The following is a 20,117-nucleotide window of genomic DNA, read 5'->3' as shown; positions in this document are numbered from 1 at the left end:
ATTCAACAACAAAAGTTATTTATTTGTCACACAAAGCCTATAATCCGCAATAAGTTTGATAGAAACATTTCTGGCGGGAAAATGCTGATGTTGATGCTTTTTCCAATCAAAATCCAATCAGATTTTCACATTGATCATGGATTTCTTTTGTTGAAATGATGTGGAAACAATGTTTATTCAACCAGTGGGAGGCTTGTAAATTCCCCCAGGAAAGTGGAACAAGGAATTATTCTTTGAGACAATGATAAACAGCAATCCTTGGGAGAGTTGTGGTGGATATTATAAAATAAGGATCTGCTGGAGTCCAAGTCAAACCAAGATTCTTTATTTCTGAGCTCAGAGAGAATAACAGAGTTACACAGCGCAGTGTAGACAGTCTGAATGCCTGAAGCATTGAGTGATGAGCACATATCTTTATAGTTTCCTGTTCCTGGGCGGGACTTTATTCATACAAGGACACAGGTGCAAATTGGTTTGCAACACAGGATGAAACTCCCAAGAACAGGAGATTATAATAGGACAGTTTCACAAGGTTAGTCACATACTCAGTTATGTGGACACACATACAATTAACATTTTCTATTACAGTCTGAATATTTTCATTTCATTAAATCATCAGTGGGCTACAATGCAAATGTCAACAATGGAACTAATGCATCACATCCAAATATCACTTGATTATCTGTAGTGCTGGAGGAATGACACACCCAGATAAACACATACATAGAGTTTAAAAAAAGGACAATTTAAACACATCAAATGACAATCAAATCAAATGTATTTATATAGCCCTTTGTACATCAGCTGATATCTCAAAGTGCTGTACAGAAACCCAGCCTAAAACCCCAAACAGCAAGCAATGCAGGTGTAGAAGCACTGATCTACTCTATATTCAAACTGACAGACTCCATATTCACTTCATGTTTTCTAATAAAAACATACAAATATATGTGTTTGAGTACACTTTGTACCATTTAATTTCACATGGTATAAACAAGTAAACACATTCTCAGTCAACAATATAAGACAATGGGCAATGTGATGTGAAATATGAGTTCACACACTAGGATAAGTAAGTATACTCTCCTGTGTGGATTCTCACATGACTTTTAAGTGTCTGTGATGAGTAATATGTCTTCCCACAGTCTGAACATTTGTAAGGCTTCTCCCCTGTGTGGAGTCTCATGTGTTCCTTCAGGCTTCCTAAATGGGTAAAACACTTTGAACACTGGGAGCAGTGGTAAGGCTTCTCCCCTGTGTGTATTCACTCATGACTTCTCAGGCTTTATAAAGGGCCAAAACTGTTTCCACACTGGGCGCAATGTTATGATGTCTCCCTAGTGTATTCGCTCATGAGCATTGAGGGTGTCTAAGCGCTTAAAACTCTTCCCACATTGAGAGCAAATGTGTGGCTCCACTCCTGTGTGTATCCTCTCATGTCTTTTCAGGCTAGCTAAATGGTTAAAACTCTTTCCACATTGTGAGCAGTAGTAAGGCTTCACCCCTGTGTGCAGTCTCATGTGTTCCTTCAGGCTTCCTAACCGGATAAAACACTTTCCACACTGGGTGCAATGGTAAGGCTTCACCCCTGTGTGTATTTTCTTGTGAGTTTTGAGGGTGTCTAACCGCTTAAACCGCTTTCCACACTGGGAGCAATGGAAAGGCCTGTTCTGTGTGTGCGTTCGCTCATGAGCTTTCAGATTTCCTAAGTGGCTAAAACTCTTTCCACACCGGGCGCAATTTTGTGTCTTCGGTTCTACGTGTCCCCTCTCATGTCTTTTCAGGCTTCCTAACCTGGTAAAACTCTTTCCAATCTGGGAGCAGAGGTGTCGTCTTGCTGGTTCGGACGTCTTTGGTTCCTCGAAGAATGGTTTTCCTCCTGCCAAAGACAGCGTTTATTTAAAGAGAGAACAGAATTAAATCTCCACATCATAAAACTGCCTTGCTATGAGGTTTAATCTTGTCTTGGTAAAGGAGAAATGTTCACTAACAGGGATGTAAACACATTTGTGCACAGAATATGAGAGAAATAAGGTTTTGAAACATGGGACCAACACTTTTTATTTTTGTAAATACTTATTTCCCACCATAATTTGCAAATAAATTCATAAAAAATCCTACAAAGTGATTTTCTGGATTTTTTTTCTTCTCATTTTGTCCGTCATAGTTGAAGTGTACCTATGATGAACATCTTGGCCATGTTCTGTTATAATCTCCACTCACAGCCAGAAGAGGACTGGCCACCCCACATATGCTCTCTCTAATTCTCTCTTTCTTTCTCTCTCTCGGAGGACCTGAGCCCTAGGACCATGCCCCAGGACTACCTGACATGATGACTCCTTGCTGTCCCCAGTCCACCTGATCGTGCTGCTGCTCCAGTTTCAACTGTTCTGCCTTATTATTATTCGACCTTGCTGGTCATTTATGAACATTTGAACATCTTGGCCATGTTCTGTTATAATCTCCACCCGGCACAGCCAGAAGAGGACTGGCCACCCCACATAGCCTGGTTCCTTTCTAGGTTTCTTCCTAGGTTTTGGCCTTTCTAGGGAGTTTTTCCTAGCCACCGTGCTTCTACACCTGCATTGCTTGTTGTTTGGGGTTTTAGGCTGGGTTTCTGTACAGCACTTTAAGATATCAGCTGATGTACGAAGGGCTATATAAATAAATTTGATTTGATGAAAATTACAGGCCTCTCTCATCTTTTTAAGTGGGAGAACTTGCACAATTGGTGGATGACTAAATATTTTTTCCCCCACTGTATGTTCTCTCTCCACTTGTCATGGAAATTGCAAGATTATGTTATAACGCTTGTATTGCACTATAATGGTTGTTTTATTCGACAGAATAGAGTATTCTGTTAACTATTGTGTGTGTGTTCTACTGAGGATGGGCCTCTATGAGATAACACTGACAGGGGAGATTTACGATGTCTTTGGGTGATAAAACCTAAAGAGAATTCCAGAGAACATGAGGTAATGGTTCTGTTCTATACCGTACCAGGAAGAGACGGTTCCAGACACTGGTCTATACAATGAAAACTGTTGACCCAGCAGAGATGCTGTTTACTATGTATTGTAAATATCTTTCATACAAATCTTAACCTTGTGGCCATTCTATGTATCTGTTGTTCGTCATGTAGGTTGAAAGGGGTGTATCTTGGTTATAAAACTACCTTTGTACTTTTGTTTTGCCACTCTCAAAGGATCATTAGAAAAATGGTGAATCGTTGACAAGTCATTGCTATTGAAAAGCTCTTATTATTAAAGATGTAGTTTAAGTATAACTCTGACTTGGTGTGATAAGTTCGTATCTCCTCATTTGATAGTAAAGAAATTAACCACCACACTATCTGGCCAACATGCTCCACTCTAGTCTCCACTGGCTATCTGGCCAACAGGCTCCACTCTAGTCTCCACTGGCTATCTGGCCAACATGCTCCACTGGCTATCTGGCCAACATGCTCCACTCTAGTCTCCACTGGGGCTATCTGGCCAACAGGCTCCACTCTAGTCTCCACTAGCTATCTGGCCAACAGGCTCCACTCTAATCTCCACTGGCTATCTGGCCAACATGCTCCACTCTAGTCTCCACTGACTATCTGACCACTCTATTCAGTATCTTCGGATGATGTGTGCCTGGTAGCGCTAATCTACTCTTTTCCTTTCAGCAGGTTAATACCTGCCTGGCGCCTGATAAAGGAATAGATATCTTTACGGTAATTATTCCACCCTGAAACTGTATGACGGGTGTGAAATGTATTATAGTTATAAGGCTATAATAATGTGTGTATAGGACAAGACTAGGACGTTACTATTTAGCAATGTAAGCAGAAGTATAGTTGAGACATTCAAGGAGAAGAGGAACTGTCGACAGACATCTTGTGACAACTGTTAACAGGAAGGAAGTCTCCCCACCCAGGGAGGGGAGAAACCGTTAGGCTTGCGGTAGATTATGGAACATGTGGCAGAATAAGCTAAGCAATATATGGGTAGAACATTGGGATAGAGTTAGAGAAGAGGGGCATTTATAAAGTGTATGTTATAACCAAATGTGAGGTATAAAAGGCTATGTGCAATGTACGATTTTCAGAACGTTCTCTGAATAAAGGATTGACCTATTGCAGACTGAGACTTTGTCTAGTTCTTCTATTAAACCCCAACCTCGGGGGAACTGGTCAAAGTTTACGTGATTGTTGGGATTAAACATTCTCGTGACGGCGCCCCCACAAAATCTCTATCTTTACCCCCCTTTACAATGATCTGTGAAGTTATTTGGATTTTTACGAATTACCTGATTCAGCATGCTGAGAAAGCTAGGTTCATTGATTCACTATTACCTGATTCAGCATGCTGAGAAAGCTAGGTTCATTGATTCACTATTACCTGATTCAGCATGCTGAGAAAGCTAGGTTAATACCTGCCTGGCGCCCCAACAAAATCTCTAACAATACCGCTACAGAATTAGCATAGTAGGCCATGTAACTTAAGGTTACCTGAAATACATTTTGGTATCTGTACTGATGGTGCAAACGCCATGACAGGGAGACATAGTGGAGTGGTAACGCGCGTGCAAACAGTTGCTCCTGACGCCACTTGGGTCACAGAGTTATGTGCATCCTTTCAAGCACACCCTTCTCATTAACCTGTGGTGAGTTATTCAAAAAAATTTGATGAACAAATAAGGTTTTATATGAAAGATGCTTAAATAAAGAACAAAATGATATCATTATTATTTGTGTCCTGGTCCTATAAGAGCTCTTTGTCACTTCCCACGAGCCGAGTTTTGACAAAAACTCACACTCATTCTTATGTTTAATAAATGTATCATATAGTGTGTGTGCGGCAGGCTTACAGTGATGTAAAAAAAAAACATTTGAGAGTAGCACCCTGTGCTGGAGGAAGCTGGAGGTTGAATGTTTGAAGGGGTACGGAACTATAAAAAGTTTGGCAACCACTGCTCTACATCATACAATGTTTCGAATCCTCATCGATCCACGTGGATTTAACAGTTTTTACAGTCGTTTTCTTAATGGCTCATTAGTAACTGGGATAAGTAATTTTCATAAATGTGTCAAGGGCAGCGTCTGGTTGGTCATCATTACACACCACGGAGAAACAAACATTATTTACATCAACAACATAGGAATCACTACAAAACTTATTGTATGACCTCTTTTACACAATATTAGGCCCAGCCTTTGGAACTGTGGTTTTCCTAGACATGGCTACTATATTGTGATCACTACATCTGATCGATTTGGATACTGCTTTAAACCCCATTTCTGCAGCATAAGTCAAGATATGATCAAACCATGTTGATGATTTCATTCCTCTACTGTTTGTCACTACCCTGGTAGGTTGATTGATAACCCGAACAAGGTTGCCGGCACTGGTTACAGTTTGAAGCTTTCTCTTGAGTGGGCAGCCTGATCACAGCTTTCCTTCAGTATTAGTTAATTAATTAAAACAGGACAAATTGAAGTGTCTTGAGTTTAGTGTGCCTGTTCTAGAGTCTTGTAAAGAGAGGGGGGTTGACTGGGACAGGCAATGTAACATCCATTATGTTTTTAGGAAAAGGTTTTGTAAAACAAGCACCTTACATCAGATCATCTTGAAACTTTCCCTCTAAAGCTAACTTTCATCAAGGTTTTATATGGTCTATTGGTTCCTCTCTAAAGCTAACTTTCATCAAGGTTTTATATGGTCTATTGGTTCCTCTCTAAAGCTAACTTTCATCAAGGTTTTATATGGTCTACTGGTTTCTCTCTTTTCATTTTCAGTGTTATGATATTCATAACATCCATATCCACCAGTCTATCTTCCTGTCAACAAACAGAACTCTGCTGGTTGTCCTGGTAACAGATACCAGTGGGAAGTTCTATTGTATTTGTTCAAACTAAACTACAGCACTTACTTTGATGAGTCAAATCTGATCCTTTCTTCTCTTCTCCTCCTCTCACAGTTCCACTCAGCCCCGTTGTTTTCCTGCAGTCCTCCAGCAGCACAGACAACCTCTTCATACCCAGCAGTAAGGTGCTACCGGGAGAGGCACGATACAGGGACTCCGGGAGGGAGGAAGGGCTAGCGTTGTCCTCGTAACCATAAAGAGGGTACACAGACACATATCATTATGGATGCTGATGTCACTGTTGTCATAAAGTGCTTTACAGAAACCCAGCCCAGACCCAGAGAGAGCAAGCTGTACCATCTGGTGTTCTGATCTGGAGAGACTCTTCTCTGCCTCGTCAGCATCAGGATGTTGTTGAGGCTCCCCAGAGGATCCACGATAGTCATGTCTCTCTCCTGTGTGAACGAGAACATCAAACAGGTGGTAAACTTATGATCTACTATTACAATCACAAAGGGTCTTACAAGAGCATTAATATCTCTAAACGGGGCCTAAAATGCAAATATTAAAGGGTTGTTCAACCAAATGGGTGCTTTTAGAGAATTCAATAAATCTAATTGAAAAAATATGTACCAGTGGCAGATTGACCCTTTAACAATTCCTACAGTACTGAACAACATATTCAAGTGTAGAACTTCAGTAGAATGCCACTTTAAAAACACACATTAGTTCAACAATGGCATCGTTTGTGCCCCTGTTTTTAAAACAGAACTCACTGATGGTAATCGGATATTCTGACTCCTCCTCCTTCTTGACTCCTAAAACGTCTTCCTCCTCCTCTTTTATTGAGATAGCCTCCTCTTCCTCTTTCACTCCAAAAGGTTCTTCCTCTTCTTTCACTACATTCTCTTCTTTCAATGTTACGGCATCTTCCTCCTCTTTGATTATGAAAGCTTCTACCTCCTCTTCCACTCTGACAACCTCTTTCCCATCTTCCTCTTTCACTGTAATATCATCCTCTTCTTCTTTCAATGTGATAGCCTCCTCTTCCTCCTTTATCATCCTGAAAGCTTCTTCTGTCTCCTCCTCTTTCACTCCCAAAATGTCTTCCTCCTTCACCTTTACTGAGACAGCATCCTCTTCCTCTCTAAAAGGTTCTTTCTCTCCTTTCACTGTATCCTCCTCTTCTTCTTCCATGTTCAGCGCCAGAGCTTCTTTCTGCAAACAGCAGACATCCTCTTCTTTAGCAGGGGAGGACTAGTTTAGTGAGCTCATGGTCAGGGATGTTAGCTAGCTAGTTAGCATTAGCGTCTAGCCTAGTGCTAACCTCAGTATCAATCTTTAACACGTTTGCAAATTGACCATGCGAATTAGGTTAAAGTTAACCAGTTGATACGTCAACTTAACTGCGTTTACAACACTGAGATTAGATAATGTACATTAACATGGTCTAAAACGTCAATCTTTCAGTGTTATGTTGTCTAGCAAGCTATCGACGTGGTTGAAAGAGTTGGCGCCTTGTTGTTCTTGAAGAAGCGTCCTTCCAGTCCATTATACGTCACGGAAGAATCATCACCTGAAAGACGCTCGTCGCCATCTGCTGGCTGGAGTGGGTAACGCAGTTTGGAAACAATAGTTACTAAATTTATTGTATTGGAAAGAACGTCATAATAATTTAACAATAAGCTGATATATTTTCTATTACGTCTTACAACTAATACTTTCCTGTACACAGACGTAGAAGCTTAATATGAATATGTAGATGATGAATAAATACTTCTATGAATAGGTAGCGTGTTCATTTTTTACATTCGTTTTAATCTAGATGTGACGGTACTATTCCCTTAAAGCCACGCTCTTTAAGATACAAATGCATCACATGCAAATAGCACTTGATCATCTGTAGTGCTATACACTGGCTATTTTAAAATTTAATTTTACCTTTATTTAACTAGGCAAGTCAGTTAAGAACAAATTCTTATTTTCAATGACGGCCTAGGAAAAGTGGCCTGTTCAGAGGCAGAACGACAGATTTGTACCTTGTCAGCTCGGGGATTTGAACTTTCAACCTTCATGTTACTAGTCCAACGCTCTAACCACTAGGCTACCCTGCCACCAAAACATTAAGAACACCTTCCATGACTTCGACTGACTAGGTGAATCCAGGCTAAAGCAATGATCCCTTACTGATGTCACTAGTTAAATCTACTTCAATCCGTGTAGATGAAGGGAAGAGACAGGTTAAATAAGGATTTTTAAACTTTGAGACAATTGAGACATGGATTGTGTGTGTGTGCCATTCAGAGGGTGAATTGGGAAGACAAAATATTGAAGTGTCTTTGAACGGGTGTGGTATTAGGTGCCAGGTGCACCGGTTTGTGTCAAGAACTGCAACTCTACAGCTTCCAGCTACCAAGACTGGTCCACCACCCAAACAGTCAATGCGGTTTAAGATGAGGGAGGATGATTCTTTCAGCATAGCATCGTTCTGTTTGAGCCGGGTGTTTGAATAGGCTAACCTTGCTAGCTGCATTGGCTAGCTAAGTAAGTGAAACTGAAAGTGGAAAATAAATTACCAAAACTCTCTTTCTCTCTTGCTTCTCCTAATTTTTGTTCAAACCGTTCAACTATTGTCTTTTTCTCTCTTTGAGTCAACTACTCACCACATGTTATGCACTGCAGTGCTAGCTAACTGTAGCTTATTCTTTCAGTACTAGATTCATTCTCTGATCCTTTCATTGGATGGACAACATGTCAGTTCATGCTGCAAGAGCTCTGATAGGTTGGAGGACGTCCTCCGGAAGTTGTCATAATAACTGTTTACTGTCTAATGGAAGCCTTGAGAACCATGATTTTGTATTGAAGTCAATGTACCCAGAGGAGGATGCAAAATAGTATGTTTTAATAAATTATTTGGTGATGTGATTATATTTAGTATAGTTTCATCTAAAAAGGATTAAACTTTCTAAATGTTTTAACATGTCATTTTTCTGAAAATCACTCAGGAGGAAAATCACTCAGGAGGAAAATCACTCAGGAGGAAAATCACTCAGGAGGATGGTCTTCCCCTTCCTCCTCTGAGGAGACCCCACTGCACACAAAGGACATCCAGCCAACTTGACACAAGTGTGGGAAGCACTGGAGTCAACATGGGCCAGCATCCCTGTGGAAAGCTTTCGACACTTTGTAGAGGCCATGCCCCGACGAATTGAGGCTGTCCTGAGGGGAAAAGGGGAGTGTCCAACTCCATATTAGGAAGTTGTTCCAAATGTTTGGTAGAATCAGTGGATATATCTGCCATTTAGCAGACACTTTTATCCAAAGGGATTTGCAGTCATGTGTGAAAATGAGATGGAAACCCATTTAACTTGTATTTTTCATTCGGTACATGGGAATGCACTACGTAATCATGCAAAGCCCTTTATCTGCAATAAGTCAGTTTGATAGAAACATTTCTGGTGGGAAAAGGCATATATTGTTTTATGCAGATTTGAGAATATTCACATGAATATGTCGCAAATTAATCCAAATCAGATCCCTCAATAACCCGAGGTGAGTTTTCAAACATTTCATCATTTAAAACAATCTTGGTGTGATTTTAAAACAAATGTTGTAGAGCTTCCTAGTAATATGTTAACATTAATTATTCATCCTGTTTTACAAGTCAGAACACTAAACACCAGACAGTTCTATGACACTCAAGACACAGACGTCGCTGGATTCCAATCAGCAGGTGGTTGTAAATATATAACCTTCATAGCTGTATGATACAGAACGTGACCTACACACTTCCTTAAACATAAAATAAGTAAAGAAGTCAAACGTTTTTTTTTTTTTTTTTTTTTTAACTTTGGAGACAGACACAAAGCACATCAGTAACATCTCCCCGTTGTCTCAAGGGTTCGACACAATGTTGATTTAGATGTTCACATATTTTACATTTTGGCCAATCGCTAATGTCATATAATATTTTGGGTAAAATAAAAAAAAAGCTACATTTTTGGGGCAGACATTTTGAAAATTATTATTATTATATTTATATTTTTCACCCCCTTTTTCTCCCCAATTTTTGTCAATTGGAAGTAAAGCTCACTGCTGCAACTCCCATACGGACTCGGGAGAGGCGAACGTCAACAGCCATGCGTCCTCTCTCTCTCTCCCTTCTCCTAATTTGTTCAAAACTGTTCAACTATTGTCTTTCTCTCTCTTTGAGCCAACTACTCACCACATGTTATGCACTGCAGTGTTAGCTATCTGTAGCTTATGCGTCCCCCGAAACACAACCGCAATACTTCTTGACACAATTCTCACGCATGCGCCCGGCCCGCCACAGGAGTTGCTAGAGGACATCCTGACCTGCCAAACCCTCCCCCAACCCGGACGACGCTGGGCCAATTGGCTCTCCCGGTTGTGTCCGGCTGCGACTTAGCTGGGTATCAAACCAGAATCTGTATTAATGCAGCGAGCACAATGCAGTGCCTTAGACGCTGCGCCACTCGGAAGGCTGCATTGATATTTCTGTTCAGTATATATATTTTATATTTCAGATTCTTCAAAGTAGCCACCCTTTGCCTTGACAGCTTTGCACACTCTTGGCATTCTGTCAACTCGCTTCAACTGAAATGCTTTTTTCAACAGTCTTGAAGAAGTTCCAACATATGCTGAACACTTATTGGTTGCTTTCCCTTCACTCTGTGTTTTGGCTCATTGTCCCGTGGAAAAACAAATGAAACAAATTAGGCTCCCACTAAGCGCAAACCAGATGGGATGGAGTATCGCTGCAGAATGCTATGGTTGTCAACCTGGTTAAGTGTGCCTTGAATTCTAAATAAATCACTGACAACGTCACCAGCAAAGCACCCGCATACCATCGCACCTCCTCCTCCATGCTTCACGGTGGGAATTACACATGCAAAGATCATCCGTTCACCTGCATCTCACAAAGACACTGCGTTTGGAACCAAAAATCGCACATTTGGATTCATCAGACCAAAGGACAGATTTCCACTGGTCTAATGTCCATTGTTCGTGTTTCTTGGCCCAAGCAAGTCTCTTCTTCTTATTGATGTCCTTTTAGTAGTGGGTTCTTTGCAGGAATTCAACCATGAAGGACTGATAAACGCAATCTCCTTATTTTCCACCATAATTTGCAAATAAATTCATTAAAAATCCTACAATGTGATTTTCTGGATTTTTTTTCCCATGAAGTTGAAGTGTACCTATGATGAAAATTACAGGCCTCTCTCATCTTTTTAAGTGGGAGAACTTGCATAATTGACTAAATACTTTTTTGCCCCACTGTATATATATAGCCATATTATAAAGTATATAAAGTAAATATGAATTCTCTATGACATATTTGTTATGGTTTATCAGACTTTTATGATATGATCTATTAAAGTGAAGAATGGCGCTGAAGGAGATGGCTGACGATCCCGTAACCAACTAAGGTGGATATTGATCCAACACCTGCTGCTTATTCAAACCAGCCAACTGGGCACAGACATCAGTTCAACATCTAGTTTCCATTTACATTTCTTTGAGTCCTCAACTAAAGTGAATTTAACATGAAATCAACACAAAATGTCACCTGTCATTGGATTTCGATTGCTGGTTGGGTGAAACACAAAATGTTACCTGTCATTGGATTTAGGTTGCAAGTTGGGTGAAACACAAAATGTTACCTGTCATTGGATTTAGGTTGCAAGTTGGGTGAAACACAAAATGTTACCAGTCATTGGATTTAGGTTGCTGGTTGGGTGAAACACAAAATGTTACCTGTGGAAACAATGTTTATTCAATCAGTGGGAGGCTTGTAAATTCCCCCAGGAAAGTGGAACGAGGAACTCTTCTTTGAGACAATGATAAACAGCAATCCTTGGGAGAGTTGTGGTGGATATTATAAAATAAGGATCTGCTGGAGTCCAAGTCAAACCAAGATTCTTTATTTCTGAGCTCAGAGAGAATAACAGAGTTACACAGCGCAGTGTAGACAGTCTGAAATCCTGGAGCATTGGGTGATGAGCACATATCTTTATAGTTTCCTGTTCCTGGGAGGCACAAACAGCTGCTCTGCAACACAGGATGATCCTCCCAGGAACAGGAGATTATAATAGGACAGTTTCACAAGGTTAGTCACATACTCAGTTATGTGGACACACATACAATTAACATTTTCCATTTACAGAGTCTGTGAACATTTTAATTTCATTAAATCATCAGTGGGCCAACAATGCAAATGTCAACAATGGAACAAATGCATCACATCCAAATATCACTTGATTATCTGTAGTGCTGGAGGAATGACACACCCAGATAAACACACAAAGAGTTTAGAAAAAGGACAGTTTAAAAGAAGGAACCTGATCTTCTTTATATTCAAACTGACAGACTCCATATTCACTTCATGTTTTCTAATAAAAACAAACAAATATATATGTTTGAGTATACCCTGTACCATTCCATTTCATGTGGTATAAACAAGTAAACACATTCTCAGTCAACAATATAAGACAATGGGCAATGTGATGTGAAATATGAGTTCACACACTAGGATAAGTAAGTATACTCTCCTGTGTGGATTCTCACATGACTTTTAAGTGTCTGTGATGAGTAATATGTCTTCCCACAGTCTGAACATTTGTACGGCTTCTCCCCTGTGTGCAGTCTCATGTGTTCCTTCAGGCTTCCTAAATGGGCAAAACACTTTGAACACTGGGAGCAGTGGTAAGGCTTCTCCCCTGTGTGTATTCGCTCATGAACTCTCAGGCTTTCTAAAAGGCTAAAACTCTTTCCACACTGGCCACAATGGTATGGCTTCTCCCCTGTGTGTATTCTCTCATGAACTTTCAGGCTTCCTGACTGGCTAAAACTATTTCCACACTGGGCGCAATGGTATGGTGTCTCCCCTGTGTGTATTCGCTCATGAGCTTTGAGGGTGTCTAACCGCTTAAAACTCTTTCCACACTGGGAGCACGGGTGTGGCTTCGCTCCTGTGTGTATCCTCTCATGTCTTTTCATGCTAACTAAATGGTTAAAACTCTTCCCACAATGTGAGCAGTAGTAAGGCTTCTCCCTTGTGTGCAGTCTCATGTGTTCCTTCAGGCTTCCTGACTGGCTAAAACTCTTTCCACACTGGGCGCAAAGGTATGACTTCTCCCCTGTATGTATTCGCTCATGAACTTTCAGGCTTCCTGACTGGCTAAAACTATTTCCACACTGAGAACAATGGTATGGCTTCTCCCCTGTGTGTATTTGCTCATGGGTTTTGAGAGTGTCTAACCGCTTAAAATTCTTTCCACACTGGGAGCAATGGAAAGGCCTCTCCCGCGTGTGTGTTCGCTCATGAGCTTTCAGATTTCCTAAGTGGCTAAAACTCTTTCCACACTGGGTGCAATTTTGTGGCTTCGGTTCTGCGTGTCCCCTCTCATGTCTTTTTAGGCTTCCTAACTTGGTAAAACTCTTTCCAATCTGGGAGCAGAGGTGTCGTCCTGCTGGTTCGGATGTCTCTGGTTCCTCCAAGATTGGTTTTCCTCCTGCCAAAGACAGTGTTTATTTAAAGAGAGAACATCATTAAATCTCCACATGATAAAACTGTCTTATTATGAGGTTTAATCTAAATCAGATCCCTCAATAACCTGAGGCCAGTTTTCAAACATTTCATAATTTAAAACAAAAGATGTTGTAGAGCTTCCTGGTAATTACTGATATGTTTACATTACTTATTTTTATTTCTGTTTTACAAGTCAGAATACAAACAACTAGACAGTTCTATGACACCCAAGACACAGACGACACAGATGTTGTTCCTATCAAGCAGGTGGTTCTAAATATATAACCTTCATAGCTGTATGATACAGAATGTGACCTAGACACTTCCTTAAACATAAAATAAGTAAAGAAGTATGGAAGTCCAAAACTTGGAGACAGACACAAAGCACATTAGTAACATCTCCCTTGACAGTTGTGGCATATCAAGAAGCTAATTAAACAGCATGATCATTACACAGGTGCCCCTTGTTCTGGGGACAATAAAATGCAGTTTTATCACACAACACAATGCCACAGATGTCTCAAGGGAGCGTGCAATTGGCATGCTGACTGAAGGAATATCCACTGGAGCAGTTATCAGATAATTGAATGTTCATTTCTCTACTAGAAGTATTTGGCAGTACATCCAACTGGCCTCACAACCGCAGACCACGTTTAACAACACCAGCCCAGGACCATCGTCTGAGACCAGCCACCCGGACAGATGATGAAACTGAAGAGTATTTCTCTTTGCAATAAAGCCATTTTGTGGGGAAAAACTAGCGATTACAGCCTAGAGTCTTCTTGGGTATGATGAACACACCTGCATTTGCGGAGTTTCTCCCATTCTTCTCTGCAGATCCCCTCAAGCCCTGTCAGGCTACACAGGATAATCAATGGAAACATGATGAACAGCTCGGTTTCGAGTTTCATAGCTAAGCGTCTGAATACTTATGTAATAAGGTATTTCTGTTTTTTAAAACATTTTCAAAAATGTCTAAAATCCTGTTTTGGGGTATTGTGTGTAGATTAATGAGGAATAAAATAAAAATCAATATTAGATTCAGAATATGTATTATATTAATATATATATGTATATATATATTCAGTAATGTAAAAAAACACGGAAAAAGTCAAGGGTTCTGAATACTTTCCGAAGGCACCGTATATAGTGTATATAATAATGTAGGCACTGTGTATATAATAATGTAGGCACCGTATATAGTGTATATAATAATGTAGGCACCGTAAATAGTGTATATAATAATGAAGGCACCGTATATAGTGTATATAATAATGTAGGCACTGAATATAGTATATATAATAATAGTCACCGTAAATAGTGTATATAATAATGTAGGCACCGTATATAGTGTATATAATAATGCAGGCACTGTATATAGTATATATAATAATGAAGGCACCGTATATAGTGTATATAATAATGTAGGCACCGTGTATATAATAATGTAGGCACCGTGTATATAATAATGTAGGCACCGTATATAGTGTATATAATAATGCAGGCACTGTATATAGTATATATAATAATGAAGGCACCGTATATAGTGTATATAATAATGTAGGCACCGTATATAGTGTATATAATAATGTAGGCACCGTATATAGTGTATATAATAATGTAGGCACCGTGTATATAATAATGTATATAGTGTATTTCATAATGTATATAGTGTATATAATAATGAAGGCACCGTATATAGTGTATTTAATAATGTAGGCACCGTATATAGTGTATATAATAATGTATATAGTGTATTTAATAATGTAGGCACCGTATATAGTGTATATAATAATGTATATAGTGTATATAATAATGTATAAAGCCATGTTATGAAGTATGAAAAGGCTTGTTCATTCACGTGTCATGAATTCATTATGACATTTATTTTTTTATTTTATCTTTATTTAACTAGGCAAGCAAGTTAAGAACAAATTCTCATTTTCAATGACGTCCTAGGAACAGTTGGTTAACTACCTGTTCAGGGGAGGAATGACAGATTTGTCGGGGATTTGAACTTGCAACCTTCCGGTTACTAGTCCAACGCTCGAACCACTAGGCTACCCTACCGTCCCACATCATCATATTTGTTCATTCACGTGTCATGAACTCATTATGACATCATCATATTTGTTCATTCACGTGTCAGGAATTCATTATGACATCATCATATTTGTTCATTCACGTGTCATGAATTCATTATGACATCATCATATTTGTATATGTTTTAACGTTACTTGTTTATGGTTCATTGAACAAACATGGGAAACTGTGTTTAGAACCTTTACAATGAAGATCTGTGAAGTTATTTGGATTTTTTTCAAAGTATCTTTGAAAGACAGGGTCCTGAAAAAAGATACGTTCATTTGTTTGTTGAGTTTATGTTTTACAGGTTGAAAAGTGTTTTTTCTTTCTCTCTGACAAATAAAAAAATTCCAGCTGCAAGACAAAGGCCATAACTTCAATAAAATAACAAATGAACTGGCAAAGCAGCAGAGCGAGGCCCGCATCCAGCAACGTCACGAGTCACGTTTTGCAGCTGTTTCAGTACAGCACTACAGGGAGAGAGAGGGAGAGCAGCTGTTTCAGTACAGCACTACAGGGAGAGCAGCTGTTTCAGTACAACACTACAGGGAGAGAGAGGGAGAGCAGCTGTTTCAGTACAGCACTACAGAGAGAGAGAGGGAGAGCAGCTGTTTCAGTACAGCACTACAGGGAGAGAGGGGGGGAGCAGCTGTTTCAGTACAGCACTACAGGGAGAGAGAGGGGGAGAGTGGGAAATCTGAGGTTTGTAGTTTTTCAAGTCATTGCCTTTCGAATATAAAGTGTAAATTGTGTCATATTGCACTTCCCAAGGCTTCCACTAGATGTCAACATACTTTAGAACCTTGTTGCAGGATTCTACTATGAAGGGGGAGCGAATAAGCGCTGTTTGACTAAGGGGTCTGGCAGAATGCCTTGAGCTAAGTCACACGCGCGTGGCCGTGAGTGAGCTGCGTTCCTTGTCATTTCTAAAGACAAAGGAATTGTCCGGTTGAAACATTATTGAAGATTTATGATTTCCTAAAGATTGATTATATACATCGTTTGACATCGTCTGTACCTTGTGAATTTCAATTGGTGAACTAAAAGCGTTAACAAAAAGGAGGTATTTGGACATAAATGATGGACTTTATCGAACAAAACAAACATTTATTGTGGAAGATTATTGCATGGTGTGCTTTTTCCGTAAAGCTTTTTTGAAATCTGACACAGTGCTTGCATTAAGGAGAAGGATATCTTTAATTCTACGCATAACACTTGTATCTTTTATCAAAGTTTCTAATGAGTATTTCTGTAAATTAATGTGACTCTCTGCAAATTCCGCTGGATGTTTTTGAGGCACAACATTACTGAACAATGTAAACTGAGATATTTGGATATAAATATGAACTTTATCGAACAAAACATACATGTATTGTGTAACATGAAGTCCTATGAGTGACATCTGATGAAGATCATCAAAGGTTAGTGATTCATTTTATCTCTATTTCTGCTTTTTGTGACTCCTGTCTTTGACTGGAAAATGGCCCTATATTTTTTGTGTGACTAGGTGCTGACCTAACATCATCATATGGTGAGCTTTCGCTGTATAGCATTTTTTTTTATTGGACACGATGGCTAGCGTAACAAGAGGTTAAGCTTTAATTTGGTGTATTGCACTTGTGAATGTATGAAAGTAAAATATTTCCCCAAATATTTTTTCACTCTGCCATTTCAACGGATGTTGTCTAGGGGTTTCATTTCGCACTCTGCCATTTCAGCGGATGTTGTCGAGGGGTTTCATTTCGCACTCTGCCATTTCAACGGATGTTGTCTAGGGGTTTCATTTCGCACTCTGCCATTTCAGCGGATGTTGTCGAGGGGTTTCATTTCGCACTCTGCCATTTCAGCGGATGTTGTCGAGGGGTTTCATTTCGCACTCTGCCATTTCAACGGATGTCTAGGGATTGTCTATTTCAGCGGATGTTGTCTAGGGGTTTCATTTCGCACTCTGCCATTTCAGCGGATGTTGTCTAGGGGTTTCATTTCGCACTCTGCCATTTCAGCGGATGTTGTCTAGGGGTTTCATTTCGCACTCTGCCATTTCAGCGGATGTTGTCGAGGGGTTTCATTTCGCACTCTGCCATTTCAACGGATGTTGTCGAGGGGTTTCATTTCACACTCTGCCATTTCAACAGATGTTGTCGAGGGGGTTCCGCTGGTCTTAAGAAGTTTTAAACACTTCACAACTAAGCTGAAAACGAACAAGAGTTCTGCAGAGTTGCACACACTGTAAAACTTCTGCGCCAACCGATAGCACTTCCGGCTCTCTGTGGAGAGACAACTCTGCTGGTTGTCCTGGTAACAGATACCAGTGGGCAGATCTATTGTATTTGTTCAAACTAAACTACAGCACTTACTGTGGTGTGTCAAATCTGATCCGTTCTTCTCTGCTCCTCCTCTCACAGTTCCACTCAGCCCCGTTGTTTTCCTGCAGTCCACCAGCAGTACAGACAACCTCTTCATTCCCAGCAGTAAGGTGCTACCGGGAGAGGCACGACACGGGGACTCCGGGAGGGAGGAAGGGCTAGCGTTGTCCTAGTAACCATAAAGAGGGGACACAAACACATATCATTATGGATGCTAATGTCACTGTTGTCATGAAGTGCTTTACAGAAACCCAGCCCAGACCCCAATAGAGCAAGCTGTATGCTAGACCAGACCAAGCTGTACCATCTGGTGTTCTGATCTGGAGAGACTCTTCTCTGCCTCGACAGCATCAGGATGTTGAGGCTCCCCAGAGGATCCACCATAGTCATGTCTCTCTCCTGTGTGAACGAGAACATCAAACAGGTGGTAAACTTATGATCTACTATTGCAATCACAAAGGGTTTTACAAGAGGCATTAATATTTCTGAACAGGGCCTAAAATGCAAATGTTAAAGGGTTGTTCCACAAAATGGGTGCCTGTTGCATCCCTTTGATATTTAAGTAGACATCATGCACCAATATTTAAAAGTCTGTTATATTAGATGAGGTGCACTTTAATATAGACCACATGGAGAATTCAATACATCTAATTGAGAAGTCCCCAAAATATATGAACCAATGGCAGATCGAACCTTTAACAATTTATACAGTACTGAACAACATATTCAAGTGTAGAACTTCAGCAGAATGCCCCCTTAAAACCCCACATTAGTTCAACAACTGCATAGTTTGTGCCCCTGTTTTTAAGACAGTACTCACTGGTGTTAATCTGATATTCTGTCTCTTCCTCTTTCACTCCCAAAACGTCTTCCCCCTTCACCTTTATTGAGATAGCATCCTCTTCCTCTCTAAAAGGCTCTTTCTCTTCTTTCACTATAACAGCCTCATCTTCCTCCTTTTTCATTCTGAAAGGTTCTTCCTCTCCTTTCACAGTAATATCCTCCTCTTCTTCTTCTTCTTTCACGACAATGTTCATCGCCAGAGCTTCTTTCTCCATAGAGCAGACCTCCTCTTCTTTAACAGGGGAGGAGTAGTTTAGTGAGCTCATGGTCAGGGATGTTAGCTAGCTAGCTAGCATTAGCGACTAGCTTAGTGCTAGGCTTAGCAACCATCTTTAACAAGTTTGCAAATTGAACATGCAAATTAGGTTAAAGTTAACCAGTTAATACGTCAACTAAACTGCGTTTACAACACTGAGATTACATAATGTACATTAACATGGTCTAAAGCGACAATCTTCCAGTTTTATGTTGGCTAGCAAGCTATCGAGGTGGTTGAAAGAGTAGCCGTGTTGTTGTTCCTGAAGAAGCGTCCCGTCCAGTCCATTATACGTCACACAAGAAGCATCACCTGAAAGGCGCCATCTGCTGGCTGGAGTGGGTAACGTAGTTTGGAAACAATAGTCAGGACACGTTTTGCATTGGAAAGAACGTCATAATAATTTAACAATAAGCTGATATATTTTCTCTTACGTCTTACAAATAATACGTTCCTGTTCACAGACGTAGAAGCGTAATATGAATATGTAGATAATGAATAAATACTTCTGTGCCGCCATCCTGTCTGAAGGTAACATACTGTTTTATTACCGTGGTAACGATGGATTTTCATTGTGTTCCATGGTGTTTATCGCCCCTAGTGGAGCTTTCTGGTACTTAGAAAGACTGTACGGAAACAGTAAGTAGAGAATTCGTTATGCTATTGTACAGAGGTGGTTGTACATTATTAGAGTAATTAAAGGAGTTAGCCAATTACCATATGAGTAACAATTAGCTATATGGTTTGGCATCATGCCAGATACATGGTACATTGGCACGTGCTTTGTATTTATGCAACTTCAACTTGAAATGTATAATGTACAGCAACAGTATGTCGATGTGAATTGAATAGTAAAGTATATTCTTTTCTGTATTTTTCAGTTTCACAACCTAAAACTTTTCAATATATTCATTCAAGAAAAGTCACGCATTGGAAGTTTTATTTTAGACTTAGCTATCTATCTGTCTAGTTTTGCATGGGAACGCACTTCAAGGGCAGAATAACTTAGATGAATAGGTAGCGTGTTCATACACATTTTCTCTGCTCACTTTTCACATTAGTTTTAATCTAGATGTGACGGTACTATTCCCTTAATTTCTATAAAATATGAATAAACCTGTAAACAACAGAGCAAATGCATCACAGTTTCCCATGTGTACCAAGA

The 20,117-nt window shown here is 40.0% G+C and overlaps 2 protein-coding genes across 2 annotated transcripts; both read right to left on the bottom strand.

Annotated features, from left to right (window-relative positions):
* Positions 1-309: 309 nt before the first annotated feature.
* On the bottom strand, positions 310-7,447 carry LOC116362683 (cilia- and flagella-associated protein 251-like). Its single transcript, XM_031816765.1, has 3 exons — positions 6,627-7,447; positions 5,917-6,305; positions 310-1,879 (listed from the first exon to the last, which is right to left on the bottom strand). Exons 1-2 carry the CDS (start codon positions 7,045-7,047, stop codon positions 6,019-6,021), a joined length of 708 nt encoding a protein of 235 aa, XP_031672625.1. The 5' UTR covers positions 7,048-7,447; the 3' UTR covers positions 310-1,879; positions 5,917-6,018.
* A 4,332-nt stretch (positions 7,448-11,779) lies between these two features.
* On the bottom strand, positions 11,780-18,016 carry LOC109887629 (zinc finger protein 239-like). The gene is made up of 2 exons (XM_031816764.1): positions 17,845-18,016; positions 11,780-13,385 (listed from the first exon to the last, which is right to left on the bottom strand). The coding sequence occupies exons 1-2, from the start codon at positions 17,948-17,950 to the stop codon at positions 12,400-12,402; spliced, it is 1,092 nt and encodes a 363-aa protein (XP_031672624.1). The 5' UTR covers positions 17,951-18,016; the 3' UTR covers positions 11,780-12,399.
* Between the last annotated feature and the right edge of the window lie 2,101 nt (positions 18,017-20,117).

Source organism: Oncorhynchus kisutch, unplaced genomic scaffold, assembly GCF_002021735.2.
Source record: "Oncorhynchus kisutch isolate 150728-3 unplaced genomic scaffold, Okis_V2 scaffold867, whole genome shotgun sequence".
Classification (NCBI taxonomy): domain Eukaryota; kingdom Metazoa; phylum Chordata; class Actinopteri; order Salmoniformes; family Salmonidae; genus Oncorhynchus; species Oncorhynchus kisutch.
This window is presented reverse-complemented; position numbering and strand designations above follow the sequence as displayed.